Source organism: Hemitrygon akajei, chromosome 4, assembly GCF_048418815.1.
Source record: "Hemitrygon akajei chromosome 4, sHemAka1.3, whole genome shotgun sequence".
Lineage (NCBI taxonomy): Eukaryota > Metazoa > Chordata > Chondrichthyes > Myliobatiformes > Dasyatidae > Hemitrygon > Hemitrygon akajei.
In genome coordinates this window covers 164,283,969-164,303,142 of record NC_133127.1, presented here as the reverse complement: position 1 = coordinate 164,303,142, position 19,174 = coordinate 164,283,969, and the positions used below count along the sequence as shown (strand labels likewise).

The 19,174-nt window shown below is 40.4% G+C and overlaps 1 protein-coding gene across 5 annotated transcripts in view; it reads right to left on the bottom strand.

Annotated features, from left to right (window-relative positions):
• The window catches only part of LOC140726890 (protein furry homolog), a 270,433-nt gene that overhangs the window by 60,979 nt on the left and 190,280 nt on the right, over window positions 1-19,174 (bottom strand). For all 5 annotated transcript variants that reach the window (XM_073043854.1, XM_073043855.1, XM_073043856.1 and 2 more), the window contains exons 38-42: window positions 15,507-15,610; window positions 14,689-14,874; window positions 6,796-6,994; window positions 5,393-5,514; window positions 195-382 (exon numbers count right to left, since the gene is read on the bottom strand). In XM_073043854.1, coding sequence (XP_072899955.1) covers window positions 195-382; window positions 5,393-5,514; window positions 6,796-6,994; window positions 14,689-14,874; window positions 15,507-15,610 — 799 coding nt within the window. The remainder of the gene's footprint in view (window positions 1-194; window positions 383-5,392; window positions 5,515-6,795; window positions 6,995-14,688; window positions 14,875-15,506; window positions 15,611-19,174) is intronic.

The window sequence follows — 19,174 nt, the reverse complement described above, 5'->3', positions numbered from 1 at the left end:
ATTTTCTTTATTTTAACTTATGAAGAAAAAAAGAAACAAGTTGAGGTCAACTAACTGCACTGACCAGATGTAATACCTTAATCCTTCTTGTTTTACATGATCCCATTCTACAATGGATGGGGATTGCAATCATTCAACATTTTTATTTGTCATACAGTAGCCTGATATGGTTGGGTCAGACATGAAGGGCATACCTGAACTTCATCACCATGTTCTCCTATTACTTCTACTAATCTTGAAAGTAGGTCAGATAAGGCATGTGCAGATAGAGGTTGCTTCAAAGCTCTGAATATTTGGAATGAGCGACCTGCGTAATGCCTGGACGAGCTAGAAAGTGCTGTCTGTAAAGCCACTTCACTCAATCGTTGTTCCATACAGCAGCCTAGAAAAATGGGGAGATCATGTATTTTAATTATCTACAAATTTAGTACAAAATGGATACCAACAGCATTAAAATATTTTACATCATGTTAAGTAATAATAAGCTCACATGATGATGAGGAGATGTACATCAGTGAGATAGATCGGTAGGTTGAGTTGCGTCGCAACAACAACCTTGCATTCAGCGACAAAGGAACTGATTGTGGACTTCAGGAAGCTGAAGTCAGGAGAAGACGCAACAGTCCTCATCAAGGGGTCAGCAATGGAAAGAGTGAGCAGCTTTAACCTCCTGAGTGTAAAAATCATAGGTAATCTATCCTGGGCCCAACATATTGATGCAAACATGAAGGAGAAGTGCCAGCGGCTGTACTTCATTAGGAGTTTGAGGAAATTTGGTACATCACCAAAGACTTTAGCAAATTTCTGCAGATATACTGTGGAGAGCATTCTGACTGTCTACATCACCTCCAAGTATGGCAGCTCCAATGCACAGGATCAAAAACGCTGCTGAGCATTAAAGACTCAGTCAGCTCCATCCTGGGTACCAGCCTCCCCACAACTGAGGACATTTGCAAAAGGCAATGCCTCAAGAAGGCAGCATCTTTTATTCAGGACCCTCACCATCCAGAACATGCCCTCTTTGCACTACTATTATCAAGGAGGTCCAGGAGCCTGAAGATGCACACAAGTTTCAGGAACAGCTTCTTCCACTCCAGCATCAGATTTCTGAATTGTCTATGAATTATGAACACTATCTCACCATTTCCCTCACTGTTCGCATTATTTATTTATTTTTTAAATATTTCTTATTGTTATCTGTAGTGATTTTTAATATAAACAGGACAAGGTCACAACATTTTCTGTAAAAGCCTGCTTACATGTTGCAAGCAGGATGCTAAGACTTCATAAATATTTCTCAAATACAATGTCCATTTATTTAGAAATTTTAACAATTGCAGATACTGGAAATCATAAATAAAAATAGAAAAAGGTGGAAGCACTCAACAGGTGGCAGCTGTTTTAGGTCAAAGACTGTTCATTAGAAATAGGAGAAAAAACCCAGTTAGATTTCAGTTCAGAGAAGATGGAGGGAGGGAAAGGGGAATATCAGTGATAGGGTGAGGTCAGGACTAGCATGAGGATAAATAATTGCAGATGGATTAATGCTGCAAGTTAGAGGGTGAGAGCACAGAAAGAGGTTACGAGTCAGGACAGACTGGAGAAGTTGTCTAGTGAGGCTTTATACGTGGAACTGAGGAACAAGAAACATATGACCAAGTTAATGGGGCTATATTATAGACCACCCAACAGTCAACGGGACTTAGAGGAAAACATTTGTAGAGAGATTACATACTGTTGGAAGAAACATAAGGTTGTAATAGTAGGTGATTTTAATTTTCCACATATTGACTAGGACCATACTATAAAAGGACTGTATGGGAGAGAGTTTGTTAAGTGTGTTTAGGAATGTTTGCTTAGTTAGTACGTAGAAGTTCCAATGATAGAATACTTGATCTGCTATTAGGGAATGAGACAGGACAGGTGTCAGAGGTTTGCCTAGGGGAACACTTTGCATCCAGTGATCAGAATGCTATTAAGCTAAGTATGGAAAAGATAGACCTAGTCGTTGGGTGGAGATTCTAAATGTGGATTGGAGCAGGCTGTTTTCTGGCAAAGATATACCTGGTAAATAAGAAGCCTTCAAAAGTGAATTTTGAAAGTACAAAGCTTGTATGTGCCTGTCAGAATAAAAGGTGAAGACAGCAGATCTTGGTTTTCTAGAGATTTGAGGCCCTAGTTAAGAAAAAAAAAGCAGATGCATAGCACGTAAATGAGATACTTATGAAGTAGAAGAAATGCAAAAGACTTAAGAAAGAAATCAAGAAGACTAAAGGAAACCATGAGGCTGCCCTAGCAGACAAGGTGAAGGTAAATCCTAAGGGATTCTACAGATACGTTAGGAGAGGAAGGAATGCGAGGGGCAAAATTGGTCCTCTGGAAGATCATAATGGTAATCTATGCGTGGCGTCAAAGGAGATGTGGGAGATCTTAAATAAATTTTTTGCATCTGCATTTTCTCGGGAGATGGACACAAAGTTTATAGATGTGAGGCAATGTAGCAGTGAGGTCAATAACTCTATACAGATTACAGTGGAGGAGGTGTTTGCTGTCTTGAGGCAAATAAGGGTGAATAAATCCCCAGGCCCTGACAAGGTGTTTCCTTAGACTGTGTGGGAGGCAAGTGCAGAAATTTCAGGAGCCCTGGCAGAGATATTTAAATCATCCTTAGCGGCAGGTGAGGTACCACAGGACTGGAGGATAGATAATGTTGTTCCACTGTTTAAGAAAGGTTCTAAAAATAATCCAGAAAATCATAGGCCGGCTAGCCTAACATCAGTGGTTATTGGAAGGTATTTGAAGGGATTGGATGTATGAGTATTTGGACAGACAGGGACTAATTAAGGATTGCCAGCATGGTTTTGTGTATGGTAGGACATGTCTAATCAATCTTATATAGATTTTTGAGGAAGTTACTAGGAAGGTTGATGAAGGCAATGCAATGGATGTTGCCTACATGAACTTCAGCAAGGCATTTGACAATGTTCCACATGGGATGTTGGTCAGGAAGGTTCCATCGCTTGAAATTCAAGATGAGGTAGTAAATTAGATTCGACATTGGCTTTGTGGGAGAAGCTAGAGTGTGGTAGCAGATGGTTGCTTCTCCTACTGGAGGCCTGTAGGTAGTGGAGTACCTAGGGATCAATGCTGGATCTGTTGTCATTTGATACCAAGATTGGGGGTGTAGTGGACAGCGAGGAAGATTATCAGAGCCTACAGCAGGATCTGAACCAGCTGGAAAAAGGGGCGGAAAAATGGGCTGAAAAATGGCAAATGGAATTTAATGCAGACAAGTGCGAGGTATTGCACTTCATTAGGACCAACCACGGTAAGTCTTACATAGTGAATGGCAGGGCACTGAGGAGTGCGGTAGAACAAAGGGATTTGGGAATGCAGGTTCATAATTTATTGAAAGTCGTGGCCACAGATAGATAGGGTCATAAAGAAAACTTTTGGCACACTGGCCTTCATAAATCAAAGTACAGAGTACAAGAGATGGGATGTTATGTTGAAGTTGTATAAGGCATTGTTGAGGCCTAATTTGGAACATTGTGTGCAAGTTTGGTCATCTACAGGAAAAGTGTAAATCAGGTTGAAAAGGTACAGAGAAAAGTTACAAGGATGTTGCTGGGACTGGAGGACCTGAATTATTGAATAGCTTAGGACTTTATTCCTTGGAAAGTAGAAGACTGAGGGGAGATTTAATAGAGGTATACAAAACAATGCGGGATATATAGAGTAAATGCAAGCAGACTTTTTCCACTGAGGTTGGGTGGGACAACAACTGGAGGTGATTTTTTAAGGGTGAAAAGAGAAATGTTTAAGGGAAACATGAGGGGGAACTTCATCACTCAGAGGGACATGAGAGTGCGGAATCAGCTGTCAGCTCGTTGTGCATGCAAGCTCGATTTCAATGTTTAAGAGAAGTCTGGATCGGTACATAGATGGGAGGGGTATAGTCCAGGTGAAGGTTGATGGGACTAGGCTGTTTAAATGGTTCAGCAGAGATTAGATGGGCTGAAGAACCTGTGTCTGTGCTGTACTTTTTATTACTCTATTGTGAAATGTGGAGCTATTGGATATTCCCAGTTTATAGAGATAGAAAAGAGAATAGTGAGAGAAAAATGGGACCAATATTATAGATGAAGGACGTCCAGCAAAATTGGCCAGTTCTGATTCAATAAACCAATTTTTCTCTCTTTCCCATTTCTATGAAGGTCTTTGACTTGAGACATTAATTCTCCTTCTCTTTCCACAGATGCTGCTTGACCTGCTGAGTGTTTGAAGATTTCTGTGTTTTATTATGTTTTTATTTTTGAAGATTTTTAAAAATTATTCATTCCAACCTAACACTTATATTTAAAGCATTATGTTAAGAAATAGAACATTAGCATCACCAAGCAGTTACACGTGAAGTTTGCTCCTTCAGGAAAATCTTCAGGAAATGGACTCATGAGCAGATCTGATTTCAAATTTAAGGTATTTCACATAACCCAATACAGATTTGGTAACTTGGCATTCTATATATCAGATTAGTAGAATGACCGCAGTAAAAAGAGCTAATATTCAAGTGCTTGATCAAGTGGACCGAATCTTTAGACTTTGCTTTTATATGATCAGATGAAAATCTCTGCTGTGTATTCTGGCCAGCACTTTGAGATTGCAGCCAATTTCTCTGGCTTAGGCCCTCTGTTGATAAGAGTTCAGCAGCAGAAGGGACACCAAGTGCAAGGCACTGGATTTCTGTTGAAGGGTTTCTCACTTGGAACATTGACTCTAGTTCTTTTCCACAACTGTGACCTTATCTGCTGAGAATTTTCGGTTTATGCTTTTGATTTCCAGGATCTGCATTTTAAAAAAAATTTCCACATTAATGCCATTTAGTAGTTAGGTTTCTTAATTTAATTTGTCTGTTACAATTCTTCAGTTAATTAAAATTGAAAAAGTTAGCAGGAAGTAGCACTGCAATGCTGAAGAACATTTTGCTAACGTTTAGATTTAAAAAAATCAGCACACTGAGTCTATGTTGGTTTTTAGAGCAATCCCATTCCACCACTGATCGCCATGTTGTTCAGTCTCTTCTTTCTCCTGCTTCCCAGCTACTCAAAGGGGGAATTTCCTGTGGTCAGTTAACCTATCTGGATGTGAGAGGATACAGACAGCATCTGGAAGAAACCTATGTGATCCCAGGATGAATATGCATATTCCTCACAGATAGCTGGAGATCAGAAATTACCCTTGGCTGTTGAAGCTATAAAGCATTAACACCAACTACTGCCCCACTGTGCTACCCCTAACTATCAGATAATTGTGAAAAACAAGAAAATGAACAAAACTATTTTGCTTAGTATTGCTGTAACTGTAGTAATCTTGAAATAGTAAAGTAAGATACCTGATTTTACATCTTTGAATACAGACACAACGTGACGTAGGAAGTTTGTTAGTTCTTCGGCACTTTTAGAATTGTAGTTCTTTGGTGTAATATCTTCATGGCACCAAAGAGGTCCAAATGTCCTTTACAAAACAATTTTATTCAGCAAATCATTCAATTAAAATTCACATGATTTTGGCTTATAATTCGTGTTCAGAATCCTGCAATCACTTCAACTAAAAGTACATGAAGTATGTAAAAATTAAACTATTGTAGTCTTTGATGTGATAATATGCAGAAAAGAGTGGAAGGATATTTTCACTGCTAAAATAATGAACAGTTTATGTACAATTAATACTTTCTACCTTTTAAAATATAAAGAGGTTTTGATTTCCAGTAACACGGTGGCATGCTCAGATGCAGCGGCAACTCTGGATACAATCAAAGGTGTTTCTGTTCATCTTGTATCTCTTCTTTATGATTGTAAGTTCCTTGACAAGATGGAGCTGGACTTACTGAATACCATTGTTGTGTTGTTGCCTGGACTCCTTGTGGACCATTGTACCTTGAAGGTGTGTGGTGCGAATGATTGACTTGGGATGTTTTTATTGTAATACCAATATCCTGTTGGACACTGGTAACATAGAATGCTGCAAATCCGGTTCACTGGCGAGACTGTAGGTGGGAAGCTGCATTGCCCCAGTTGTGGCAAACACTAGGCCAAGGCTGTGGAGTTGCCTGTGACGGCTGCCCAGTGGAGGAAACACTGAGGTTTTCCTGCCCTCTGGTGTTCACTCAGTGTTAGAACAAGCTGAACCAAGACAACTTACCATCATGCCACACAGAGACTTGGGCTACATTATATTTTTTCTCTTTGAGCCTGTATGTTTTCTTCCTGAAATTATAACCACATGTGCTATTTGTGCTATGTGCTGTTGGTAATGTGTTTTGCAACCTGGCCCCTGAGGAACGCTGATTTGTTTTGCTATATTCACGTTTGGTTGATTGATAATTAAGCCTGAACTTGATGGCTAGTGGATTTCAAGCAGCTGTCCAATGGTTCTGTGGCACACTTAGTGTATGTTGTAGGCTACGCTGTATTAGTAGGGCTGGGAGAAGTTGGTGTAAAATAAGTACCCGAGGCCATAATAAAAGCTGCTAAAAAATAAAACTTACTTGAGAGACTGTTCTACATTGGGAACATCAGGAAATAAAGTATTGAGTGTATGTGGTGGATAGTCATGCAGTGATAGAATTATGCTGTTTATTTCAATTCTGCATAGCAAATACTATACATGATTTATTATGTCTTGACTTCTAATGTCACCAATGATAAAGATGCTTAAACTTTGTGAATTTCACTAAAACCTCCTAACAGAAATCACAAACGAGCGAAGGATATTATTGGTTTTATGCTTAGTTACCTGGTTGCTAAAAACTCAATTAACTTATGAGCTTTCTCATCTACTTCAGGTGTAGTTCCAATTTCTTCCATCTCCTGTGAAATTTGTGGTAGGTTTCCACTGCTACCTCCCAGACTGATACTGGAAGAGGTGGAACTTGAGCTCAATCCTGAATCTGGAATTGGAGAGGACTGATACTCTCTCAAGAAATTATAACCACCTGGTACAAGGAAAGATAATTATCATTGCAAAAATAACTGCACAAATTACATTGTATTGTAACATATATATGGGTTAATTTCAAAATTTCAATTTACATATGGGTCTGCCAAGCCAGTATTTGTTGTCTACCTCGATTACTCTTTGGAAAGTACTGTTGAGCTGCCTTCTTCTTATGTAGGTTATTCTAGGCACAGCTTTAGATAGTGTTGGTTGTTAACACAAACAACATATTTCACTGTACACTTCTTTTGTGCATGTGATAAATAAACACATCTGAATCTGAAACTCCACAGTGCTTCTGGTCGAAGTGCTCCCAGCAAAGGGGAAGGAATTTAGATCCAAAGACAGTGAAAGAATTGTGATAAGCTTCCAAGGCAGGATGGTGTGCATCATGGGAGGGACCTATATAGATGGTAGCTTTCACATAAATCTGGAGCTCTTGTCTTTCTAGGTGATAAATGATGCAAGTTTGGAAAGGGTTTTTGGAGAAGTCTGGTTGTATAACTGAAGTATTTTTAGCTGCCACTAGGATGGCAAAAGGGTACCAATTAAGTAGACTACTTTTCCTGAAAGCTGTCAAACACTTTGGATTGGCACCTATCAGAAAAAGAATGCAGAGAATTGCACCACACACTGACTTGTGTGTTTTAAACAGACTTTAGGTTATCAGTATACAATCACTTAGCATGGGATACTCAGTCTCTGAGCTCTTTGTTTGGCTAGTCCAGTTGAGTTTCTGATAAACAGTGAACTCCTCACCCCCTTTATGTTTTCAAACATCTATTATTCTATGAAAAGTATCTGTACAATGTATGGTATTAAAATATTGCACGTTATTTACATGTTTCAATATTTTATACATTGCATTGTAACATATATATGGGTTAATTTCAAAATTTCAATTTACATATGGGTCTGCCAAGCCAGCATTTATTGTCTACCTCGATTACTCTTTGTAAAGTATTGTTGAGTACTTTCTATCATATAATAATGGGACTTTACAACCAAGGAGTACTATCATATAATAAGTGGTAAAGATGCTGATCTAGTAACATGGAAACCTGGACTACTAATCTAGAGAGTACAAGTTCAAATTCCTCTATCCAATGATATAAATCATAACAACTACATTTATATTTTGTTTTGATTATTTCATGTCATGCATATGTTACTGCATAGAGGTGCATTTATTACCCATTTCTAGCTGTGGTGTGTTTCAGTGTATTTTTTACTGCAATCAGCATCTGCATCCCTTTTATTAAGTTACAAGTTTTCAACATGGAATCTGAATTTACACTCTGTAGATTAAAAGTCCAGGTCTCTGAATGACTACAGTAGTAATATAACCGCTTTCCCATTGTAAAATAGATGCATCATACAATAATTACTACCCTAAAGTTTGAATTTTCATTTTATAGAATTAAATTCACCATAACTATCAAATATTATTTATTAAATAAAGTACTGAAATGTTTAATCAATGATGTCAAAACCTCTCAGAATATCTAAATAACCTATTCTTGCTTTCAAAATATTGTTTTATGTGAAAACAACTGCAAACAAAGAGAATTCTTAGAAAAAAGACTAAATCACAGATATTTAGCCATTTGATACGTAGAGAATGGGGTTGGATCCGTCTGAGGCCAGTTCTGAATTAATTCAGAATTCATCAGCACAGTTTAAAAAAACGAACTTAGCATAGAGGCAGATGAGCAGGATTCTGCCTCAATAACTCTCCCAGGATTTATCTGAAGGCTGCTGACAGCTCAGCTAAAATGCAGTTCTGCAGAAGATGAGCTATCGCCAAAGTCACAATAGGAACATGCTTTACATGGAAAATATGGAGAAGGCTTTTGTCTTTTAGTCTGGCAGATACTGCTGATTGTGCAGTTTTGAGTTCTGGTCCAAGAATAGCCTCAGATTATTTTTATCCTGTCAAATGGATGTTTGCTGAGAGCATTCTGCTAACTTATTAACATTGCTGGTTGTATCTGAATATAAAGTATTTTCCTTTACCCTTTGCTGACGAGAAGTTAATAATGCAGACACTAACAGAGAACTCAAAATATCATGATAGCAAAGCATCGTTAAAATTATTTGAAATTTACATACATTTCCAAAAGGAATTCATTAAGATGCCACATGAAAGGTTACTATACAGGTAATGTGCTCATGAGGTTGAGACTAATTATTACTGAGTGGAGGACTGGTAACTGTCAGGATTTTCCTTGACTGCTAATTTTCATGGCAGCATGCTATAAACACGGCTGAGTGCATCAGGAAATAGGCCATGTACAATCTATATAAACAAGCTGGATGAAGGAAATGATTTATTATATCCAAGTTTACTAATGATATAGTAGGAGAGATAAGCTGTGAGGAAGACAGGAAGAAACATTAAATTAGTGGCAAAACATTTCCCTTCACAATGCTTTGAAGCATGAACGGAAGTGTGAGGACTGTCACTGGTAGGAATAAATGAAAATCAAAATATTATTTGAAGTGTAAAACTATCAGAATGATCATTACGTTCTTATGTAAGTAACAGAAATCAGCATGTAGTACTCAAAGTAAATGAATTATTGGTCTTCAGTGTAAGGATGATAGAATATAAAAATAAGAACATCTTGCTGTATGCATATAGGGCTTTGATGGGATCACACCTGAGAGTACCATATACTGTTTTAGTCTCCTTGTTTAAGGAGGGACATACTTGCTCCACAATGCATAGGGATTAATTTGGAGATAACGTAGTTTTCCTTGTGAAGATTAATCAGATTCTAATGATAATTTATGTGGACTCTAGAACCAAAGAGTATAGTTTCAGATTAAGGAGTCAACTAATTAAGATCAGATGAGGAGGAATTTCTTATCAAAAGATTGTGAATCTTTATCTTTCTTCTCAACAGACCCATTTAAATCACAGCAAGAGGCAGAGAGGGAAGAGGTAAAAGAAGCTCAGAGAGAAACTTTTTTTTAACTGATCGCGGCAAAGAGGCTAGACTGCACAGGCGCGTGACGAGGCGTGCCAAAGGTTTAAAAAGGAAGACCGCCATATACAGCAGCCATCATCGTAGCGGCCATCGTCAGAGTGGACTGAGGCAGAGTGGGTCGGCTTTGGCTCAATCAGGCTTCGGAGAGAACAGGCAGAGGCGAGTTTTGAACGGGGCACAACTGCGCAAGCGCGTGAAAGTCGGCCCGTGAGGCAGCGGGAGAATTTAAATAGCGAGCAGAGGCTGAGTACCAGCTTCACTCCAGGTGAGGTAAGGCCCGGTAAACTCCTTTAATTAATCTAATTAGATTAGGAGTAGGTAATGGAGGCAGCAGTTAGGGCAGTTGAGTGCTCCGTATGCAGGATGTGGGAAGTCAGGGCGAGCTCAGCTGTCCCTGATGACTACACCTGTAAAAGGTGCATCCAGCTGCAGCTCCTGACAAACTGTGTTAGGGAGCTGGAGCTGGATGAACTTCAGATCATTTGGGAGGCAGAAATAGACAGGAGTTTCAGGGAGATAGTCACCCCTAGGAGTCAGGAGACAGGTAGTTGGGTGACTGTCAGGAGAGGGAAGGGGTATAGACAGGAAGAGCAGAGCACCCCTGTGGCCATTCCCATAGACAATAAGTATACCATTTTGGATACTGTTGGTGGGGACGACCTACCAGGGACAAGTTGCAGTGGTTGCGTCTCTGGCACCGAGACTGGACCCTCAACTCAGAAGAGAAGGAGGGAAAAGAGGAGAGCAGTAGTGATAGGGGATTCGATTGTTAGGGGTACAGATAGGAGGTTCTGTGGAAGAGATTGAGAATCCCGGATGGTTGCCTCCCTGGTGCCAGGGTCTGCGATATCTCGGATCGACTTCTCAGTATTCTCAAGAGGGAGGGTGAGCAGCCAGATGTCGTGGTCTATGTAGGGATCAATGACGTGGGTAGGAAGAGTGAGGAGGCCCTGAAAGACGAGTTTAGGGAGCTAGGTGCCAAGTTAAAGGACAGGACCTCCAGGATAGCAATCTCAGGATTGCTTCCAGTGCCATGTGCAGGTGGGTTTAGAAATAGTAAGATAGTGCAGATCAACACGTGGCTGAAGACATGGTGCAGGAGGGAGGGCTTCAGATTTATAGATAATTGGGCAGTTTTCCAGGGAAGGTGGGACCTGTTCCGGTGGGACGGTTTACATCTGAACTGGAGGGGGACAAGTATTCTTGCAGGTAGGTTTGGTAGAGAGGCTCCAGTGGATTTAAACTAGATATGAGGGGGGAGAGGAACCAGAGTGTAGGAACAGATTTATTGGAGAAGGAAGAAAAAGAAGACAGTAAAGTTCTTTGTACTGTTAGAGATAAACAGAGAGGAAGAGGTGGAGAATTTCTTAAATGCATTTATTTTAATGCTAGGAGCATTGTAAGAAAGGTAGATGAGCTTAGAGCATGGATTGATACCTGGAAATATGATGTTGTAGCTATTAGTGAAACATGGTTGCAGGAAGGGTGTGATTAGCAACTAAATATTCCTGGATTTCGTTGCTTCAGGTGTGATAGAATCGGAGGGACAAGAGGGGGAGGTGTTGCGTTGCTTGTCAGAGAAAATATTACAGCGGTGCTCTGGCTGGATAGATTAGAGGGCTCATCTAGGGAGACTATTTGGGTGGAATTGAAGAATGGGAAAGGTGTAGTAACACTTATAGGGGTGTATTATAGACCACTTAATGGGAAGCGAGAATTGGAGGAGCAAATTTGCAAGGAGATAGCAGATATTTGTAGTAAGCACAGGGTTGTGATTGTGGGAGATTTTAATTTTCCACACATAGACTGGGAAGCCCATACTCTAAAAGGGATGGATAGTTTGGAGTTTGTAAAATGTGTGCAGGATAGTTTATTGCAGCAATACACAGAAGTACCAACTAGAGAAGGGGCAGTGTTGGATCTTCTGTTAGGGAATGAAATAGGTCAGGTGACGGAGGAATGTGCATTTCGGGTCCAGTGATCACAATGCCATTAGTTTCAATATAATTATGGAGAAGGATAGGACTGGACCTAGAGTTGAGATTTTTGATTGGAGAAAGGCTAACTTTGAGGAGATGCGAAAGGATTTGGAAGGAGTGGATTGGGACAATTTGTTTTATGGGAAGGATGTAATAGAGAAATGGTGGTCATTTAAAGGTGAAATTTTGAGGGTACAGAATCTTTATGTTTCTGTTAGGTTGAAAGGAAAGGTTAAAAGTTTGAGAGAGTCATGGTTTTCAAGGGATATCGGAAACTTGGTTAGGAAAAAGAGAGATATCTACAATAAATATAGGCAGCATGGAGTAAATGAGGTGCTCGAGGAATATAAAGAATGTAAGAAGAATCTTAAGAAAGAAATAAGAAAAGCTAAAAGAAGATACGAGGTTGCTTTGCCAAGTAAGGTAAAAATAAATCCGAAGGGTTACTACAGTTATATTAATAGCAAAAGGATAGTGAGGGATAAAATTGGTCCCTTAGAGAATCAGAATAGACAGCTATGTGTGGAGCCGAAAGAGATGGGGGAGATTTTGAACAATTTCTTTTTTTCGGTATTCACTAAGGAGAAGGATATTGAATTGTGTAAGGTAAAGGAAACAAGTAGGGAAGTTATGGAAACTATGACGATTAAAGAGGAGAAAGTACTGGTGCTTTTAAGGAATATAAAAGTGGATAAATCTCCAGGTCCTGACAGGATATTCCCTAGGACCTTGAGGGAGGTTAGTGTAGAAATAGCAGGGGCTCTGACAGAAATATTTCAAATGTCATTAGAAACGGGGATGGTGCCGGAAGATTGGCATATTGCTCATGTGGTTCCATTGTTTAAAAAGGGTTCTAAGAGTAAACCTAGCAATTATAGACCTGTCAGTTTGACATCAGTGGTGGGTAAATTAATGGAAAGTATTCTTAAAGATAGTATATATAATTATCTGGATAGACAGGGTCTGATTAGGAACATTCAACATGGATTTGTGCGTGGAAGGTCACGTTTGACAAATCTTATTGAATTTTTTGAAGAGGTTACGAGGAAAGTTGACGAGGGTAAAGCAGTGGATGCTGTCTATATGGACTTCAGTAAGGCCTTTGACAAGGTTCCGCATGGAAGGTTAGTTAGGAAGGTTCAATCGTTAGGTATCAATATTGAAGTCGTAAAATGGATTCAGCAGTGGCTGGATGGGAGATGCCAGAGAGTAGTGGTGGATAACTGTTTGTCAGGTTGGAGGCCGGTGACTAGTGGTGTGCCTCAGGGATCTGTACTGGGTCCAATGTTGTTTGTCATATACATTAATGATCTGGATGATGGGGTGGTAAATTGGATTAGTAAGTATGCAGATGATACTAAGGTAGATGGCGTTGTGGCTAATGAAGTAGGTTTTCAAAGTTTGCAGAGAGATTTAGGCCAGTTAGACGAGTGGGCTGAACGATGGCAGATGGAATTTAATGCTGATAAGTGTGAGGTGCTACATTTTGGTAGGAATAATCCAAATAGGTCATACATGGTAAGTGGTAGGACATTGAAGAATGCAGTAGAACAGAGTGATCTAGGAATAATGGTGCATAGTTCCCTGAAGGTGGAATCTTATCCCTGGATAGGGTGGTGAAGAAAGCTTTTGGTATGCTGGCCTTTATAAATCAGAGCATTGAGTATAGGAGTTGGGATGTAATGTTAAAATTGTACAAGGCATTGGTAAGGCCGAATTTGGAGTATAGTGTACAGTTCTGGTCACCGAATTATAGGAAAGATGTCAACAAAATAGTTACAGGGAAAGATTGAACAATTTAGGTCTTTATTCTTTGGAGCATAGAAGGTTGAGGGGGGACTTGATAGAGATATTTAAAATTATGAGGGGGATAGATAGAGTTGACGTGGATAGACTTTTTCCATTGAGAGTAGGGGAGATTCAAACAAGAGGACGAGTTGAGAGTTAGGGGGCAAAAGTTTAAAGATAACACGAGCGGGAATTTCTTTACTCAGAGAGTGGTAGCTGTGTGGAACGAGCTTCCAGTAGAAGTGTTAGAGGCAGGTTTGGTATTGTCATTTAAAGTAAAATTGGATAGGTGTATGGACAGAAAAGGAATGGAGGGTTATGGGCTGAGTGCGGGTCAGTGGGACTAGGTGAGTATAAGCGTCGGCATGTACTAGAAGGGCCGAGATGGCCTGTTTCTGTGCTGTAATTGTTATATGGTTATATGGATGCATATTCAAGACTGAGAGTGATTTTTGAATTACAGGTTACCTAAAGTTATGAGGATTGAGAAGACAGTTGAGGTCAAAGATCAGATTATCCATGGCCTTATTGAATCATAAACTGGGCTGGTGGAGGTACATGCTCTTCACTTTCTCTTAATTTTAATAAGGGATGTAAATAAGACCATAAGATATAGGAGCAGAATTGGGCCATTTGGCTCATTGAGTCTGCTCCATTATTTCATCATGGCTGATCCAATTTTCCTCTCAATCCCAATCTCCTACCTTCTCTCTGTACTCCTTCAAGTCCTGACCAATCAAGAATCTATCAACCAATTTAAAATAAAATCCTACAAAATAACATTCAAATAGGTTTATTAATAAAAGCTGGTATTCATGTGTTTCCTACTCAATTTAGTATTGCATTTTAGAAATATTTAAAATAACATCATTTAATTTCATACATTTACAAACTCCCAATGTAGTCACAGTACATTTCAATTTTACTCTTACCTGAATAGAGATATTCTGGTGTGTAAGCTGGCTTTACTGTGAGTGTTTTGCTTTCACTGATTTCTCTGTTAAGCAGAAGAACAGTAGCTACAGCTTGAAAATGATCATTGCAGGCCAGAGCTAACAGGAGGTGCAAAAGTAATCTTTTGCTGTGTTCAAACACCTCTGGACGATAATGATCAAGACCTAAAAATAGAATAATAGCAAATTAAATACAATCTTAACCTTGGTATTCAGCTATTGTTATACTATATTGAATAATGATTGTAATGTTGATGTAAATTTGAGAATTCTACACAAAAGCTGTACTGGCAATGCATTTATCACATGGATCTGGGCCTACATGCTTCTTTTATTTTGTCAGGATTCAGGGATATTCAGGTAGCTAAGCTTTTATGGGGTTAAAAATAAAAAAAACAAGTTAAAGTGGAGGAATACAAAGTCCTTAAACAATTTTACAAACCAAGCTGCTTGGTGTGTGAGCAGGTCAGTTGTCTGTGTCTGTCTTTAAATTAGAAGTACCCTGTGGATTAAATTTTCCTTTTTGTGTTGCGGAGTTTACTGTTATGATTCTATTTAAAAGCCTGGCTCTGGCCGCACATCCCAGTTGAATTTTGGAGTAATGAGTGAGCTATCAGAAATTCTGAACAATTGAGTACCGTATTTTTGGAGTATTACTATGAAAAACTGGAATATGGAATAACTAATTTTCAATATTGTGACTACTTCAATCTATTACAAGAATATGAACCTATACCACTTGTAAATACAAATATTTTTGCCAACTTTAAATATAAAAAACTAAAATTCAAACGTACCTAGAAAGAGTGCATGAATTAACAAAGGGAGGTGGAGGGCCCAGTCTTCCCTGACACTGTGGTCAACGACCATTTCAGTCATGAAGATGACAGCAATGTTGCACCTGTTTCCACAGAAATATGAAATATAATACTTTGCTGTTATACTGTGTAAGTTCTGCATAGCAATGCTATCAAAATTAAATATATTTAGCTACAATAAATCCAATTTCCAGTAGCTCTACAGGAGATCGGAATGTACTAAAGTAAAGCAGTATTCCATCATTTGGCATATTGAATGCAGCTAGCTTGGACTGAAAGCTGTGTTCCACACTGTGGCAGGACGGTAGAAGTGCGGTTTGCACTCAGCGCAGATCTGGCAGTCCCTGGTCATCGTCCTGATGTCCTCCAGGGAGTACGGCAGGTTCCGGGCTTTAATGAAATGGTAAAATCGGGTGACCCCCGGATGGCAAAGTTGGGCATGAAGGGCATACAGCTGGTCGAGCTGGGCACTAGCACACGTTCCCCGGGATAGGGCATCAGAGGGTTCATTGAGCCTGCCAGGCCGGTACAGGATATCATAATTGTAGGTGGAGAGTTCTATTCTCCATCGCAAAATTTTATCATTTTTGATTTTGCCCCGCTGTTGGTTGCTGAACATGAACGCAACCGAGCGCTGGTCGGTCAGCAAGGTGAACCTTTTGCCGGCGAGATAGTGCCTCCAGTGCCTAATAGCTTCCACTATGGCCTGGGCTTCTTTCTCCACCGCGGAGTGCCGAAGTTCAGAGCCTTGAAGGGTACGAGAAAAAAACGCCACTGGTCTGCCTTCCTGATTGAGGGTAGCAGCCAGCGCGACGTCAGAGGTGTCACTCTCTACTTGGAAGGGAATGGTCTCGTCCACCGCATGCATCGTTGCTTTGGCAATGTCCCCTTTAATGCAGCTGAAGGCCGCGCGGGCCTCGGCAGAGAGGGGAAAAGTGGTAGACCGGACCAGGGGGCGGGCCTTGTCTGCGTAATGGGGGACCCATTGGGCGTAATAGGAAAAAAAACCCAGGCACCGCCGGAGGGCCTTGAGAGTGGTGGGAAGAGGGAGTTCTAACAGGGGGCGCATACGGTCGGGGTCAGGGCCAATGACCCCGTTCTCCACGACATACCCAAGGATAGCGAGTCGTGTGGTTCTGAACACACACTTGTCCTTGTTATAAGTGAGGTTCAAAGCATCGGCCACTTGGAAAAATCGTTGGAGGTTGGCGTCATGATCCGACCAGTCGCGACCACAGATGGTGATGTTATCTAGATAGGGAAATGTGGCCTTCAGTTTGTACTGGTCCACCATCCGGTCCATCTCCCTCTGGAAGACTGAGACCCCATTTGTGACACCAAATGGGACGCGCAGAAAGTGATAGAGCCTGCCACCCGCCTCGAAGGCGGTGTAGGGGCGGTCCTCTGGGCGGATGGGGAGCTGGTGATAAGCGGATTTCAGATCAATTGTCGAGTACACCTTGTACTGAGCTATCTGGTTGACCATATCCGCGATGCGGGGCAGGGGGTACGCGTCAAGCTGCGTGAATCTATTGATGGTCTGGCTATAGTCCACAACCATCCTATTTTTCTGCCCAGTCCGAACAACAACCACCTGGGACCGCCATGGGCTTGTGCTCGGCTCATTTTCCCCAGGATGTAGTGCTGTTTATTCTTCCAGTCAATAAAATTGATGCACCATCAATAACTCACGCTGAGACTTAGGAAGTGAGATATCGGCTTTTATTGACTGGAAGAATAAACAGCACTACATCCTGGGGAAAATGAGGGAGAGCAGCAGCCCACAGTCGCCTTTATACAGGGGTCTGTGGGAGGAGCCACAGGAGCAGTCAGCAGGGTCTGTGGGAGGAGCCACAGGAGCAGTCAGACAGGTATATCTAGTTCACCACACTGTGCTACTGCATGAAGCTTAATAGTAAACACAAAGTACACTGAAGATGCTGTGGTCAAATAAACACGTACAAACAAGCAAGACTCAGTCCTGACAAAGGGTCACGGCCCCAAACGTTGACTGCTCCTTTCAACAGACGCTGCCCGACCTGCTGAGTTCATCCAGCTTGCTTGTACGTGTTTGCATGAAGCTTGTCTGTCAACACACAAATTGAACTGCACTGTTTGAACAGGAAGTTGGTAAGTAGTGTCCTAGTGCATTTCCTATCTATTTTCACTGTGACAGAAATTAAATCTGATGATGTTTCTCTACTTACCTGGCTTATGACCTTTACCACTGTTCACTCAATGTGCTGTGATGTATAGAAAGGAATAAGTGACGTGATTAAGTGCTGTGTATCTCTTGTCTTTGTATCATATTGAATCACAAGATTACCCCAGAAGAATAGATCCTGCTCAAATTCTGGTCACCTTTGCACTGTTACGTACTAAGGTTGAAAGATAAAGATTGTATAGGTGAGTGAGATCAATGGCCTATCTTGCATTGTAGATTTTTAATCGATAAATAAGGAAACATAAGGCCACCAAGATGGATGTGTGATCCTACTCACTTCACAGTACCCTCTTGTGGGGGAGGGGGATGGAGGAAGCGGGGTGCAAGCAAGCTGATGTGACAGAATATTACTGTGGGTGGCAGAAGCCATATAGTTGGCTAGTGCAGTCTTATTCTGTTACTTGGCATTCCAGAACTCATCATGGAAGCAGATCTCTATGATATTTGAGGATAATGAAATTACCACCATATATATAAAATTCTAATTAAATCAATCAATGAAACTCAAGGAGTTTATAGTGGTGTTCTGAGCCATGATGGTCTCAAACTCTTAGTTCTTTGCTGTAGATGACTGTGATTCTGTTATACAGGAAGCCCTGCATTATGGGGGTGGGGGGAGAGGGGTTACATTCCTGGAAAACAATCCATATTGTTATTTTTTGTAATACAAATGACTTCCATTACCCACTATATAGTTAGTGCATAAGCTGCTTTCAGGTATGGAAAGCAGAAAGTTGCCCTCTAAAAAATAACAAAGTTCTGGTGATCAAAAGGCATCCTATTATTAAGTTCAAGCTGAGATACCTTGTTTTTTTATAGAATCATAGAAAAGTACAGCACAGAAACAGGCCATTTGGCCCACCTAGATCATTCCAAAACCATACTTCTTTGTAACTTAACAATAACCCATGTCAATACATTTCAATTCCATCCTGCCCTGTTCACTCAAGTACTCTGTTTAACTTGGTGTAGCCATTGGAAACTAATTACCTAAATCTATTGATGCAGATATCTGTAATGCATTAATCTGAATGACAGCCAGAAAGGTGGCTTATTCTAATTATATAAAATGATTATTTGTACCTCAGTATTCAATGTTTAAGTATGATTTATGATTGAGCATAGACATGAGAAATGGGAGCAAGAATTATATTGACAAAGATGGTAATATACAGATGTGTATTACAGGTTCTTGATTGGACATGGATCAAAGGTTACAGGGAGAAGGCCAGGAACTGGGGTTGAGGAGGAGATAGGAAAAAAAAGGATCGGTCGTGATTGAATGGCAGAGCAGACTCGATGGGCCAGATGGCCTAATTCTGCTCCTATGTCTTATGTGCAAATTTTTCTCAGGCCCCACATCATTCCACTGACAGGATGAAAATTTATATATTATTAATGTGACAGCAGATGGCCATCTTAC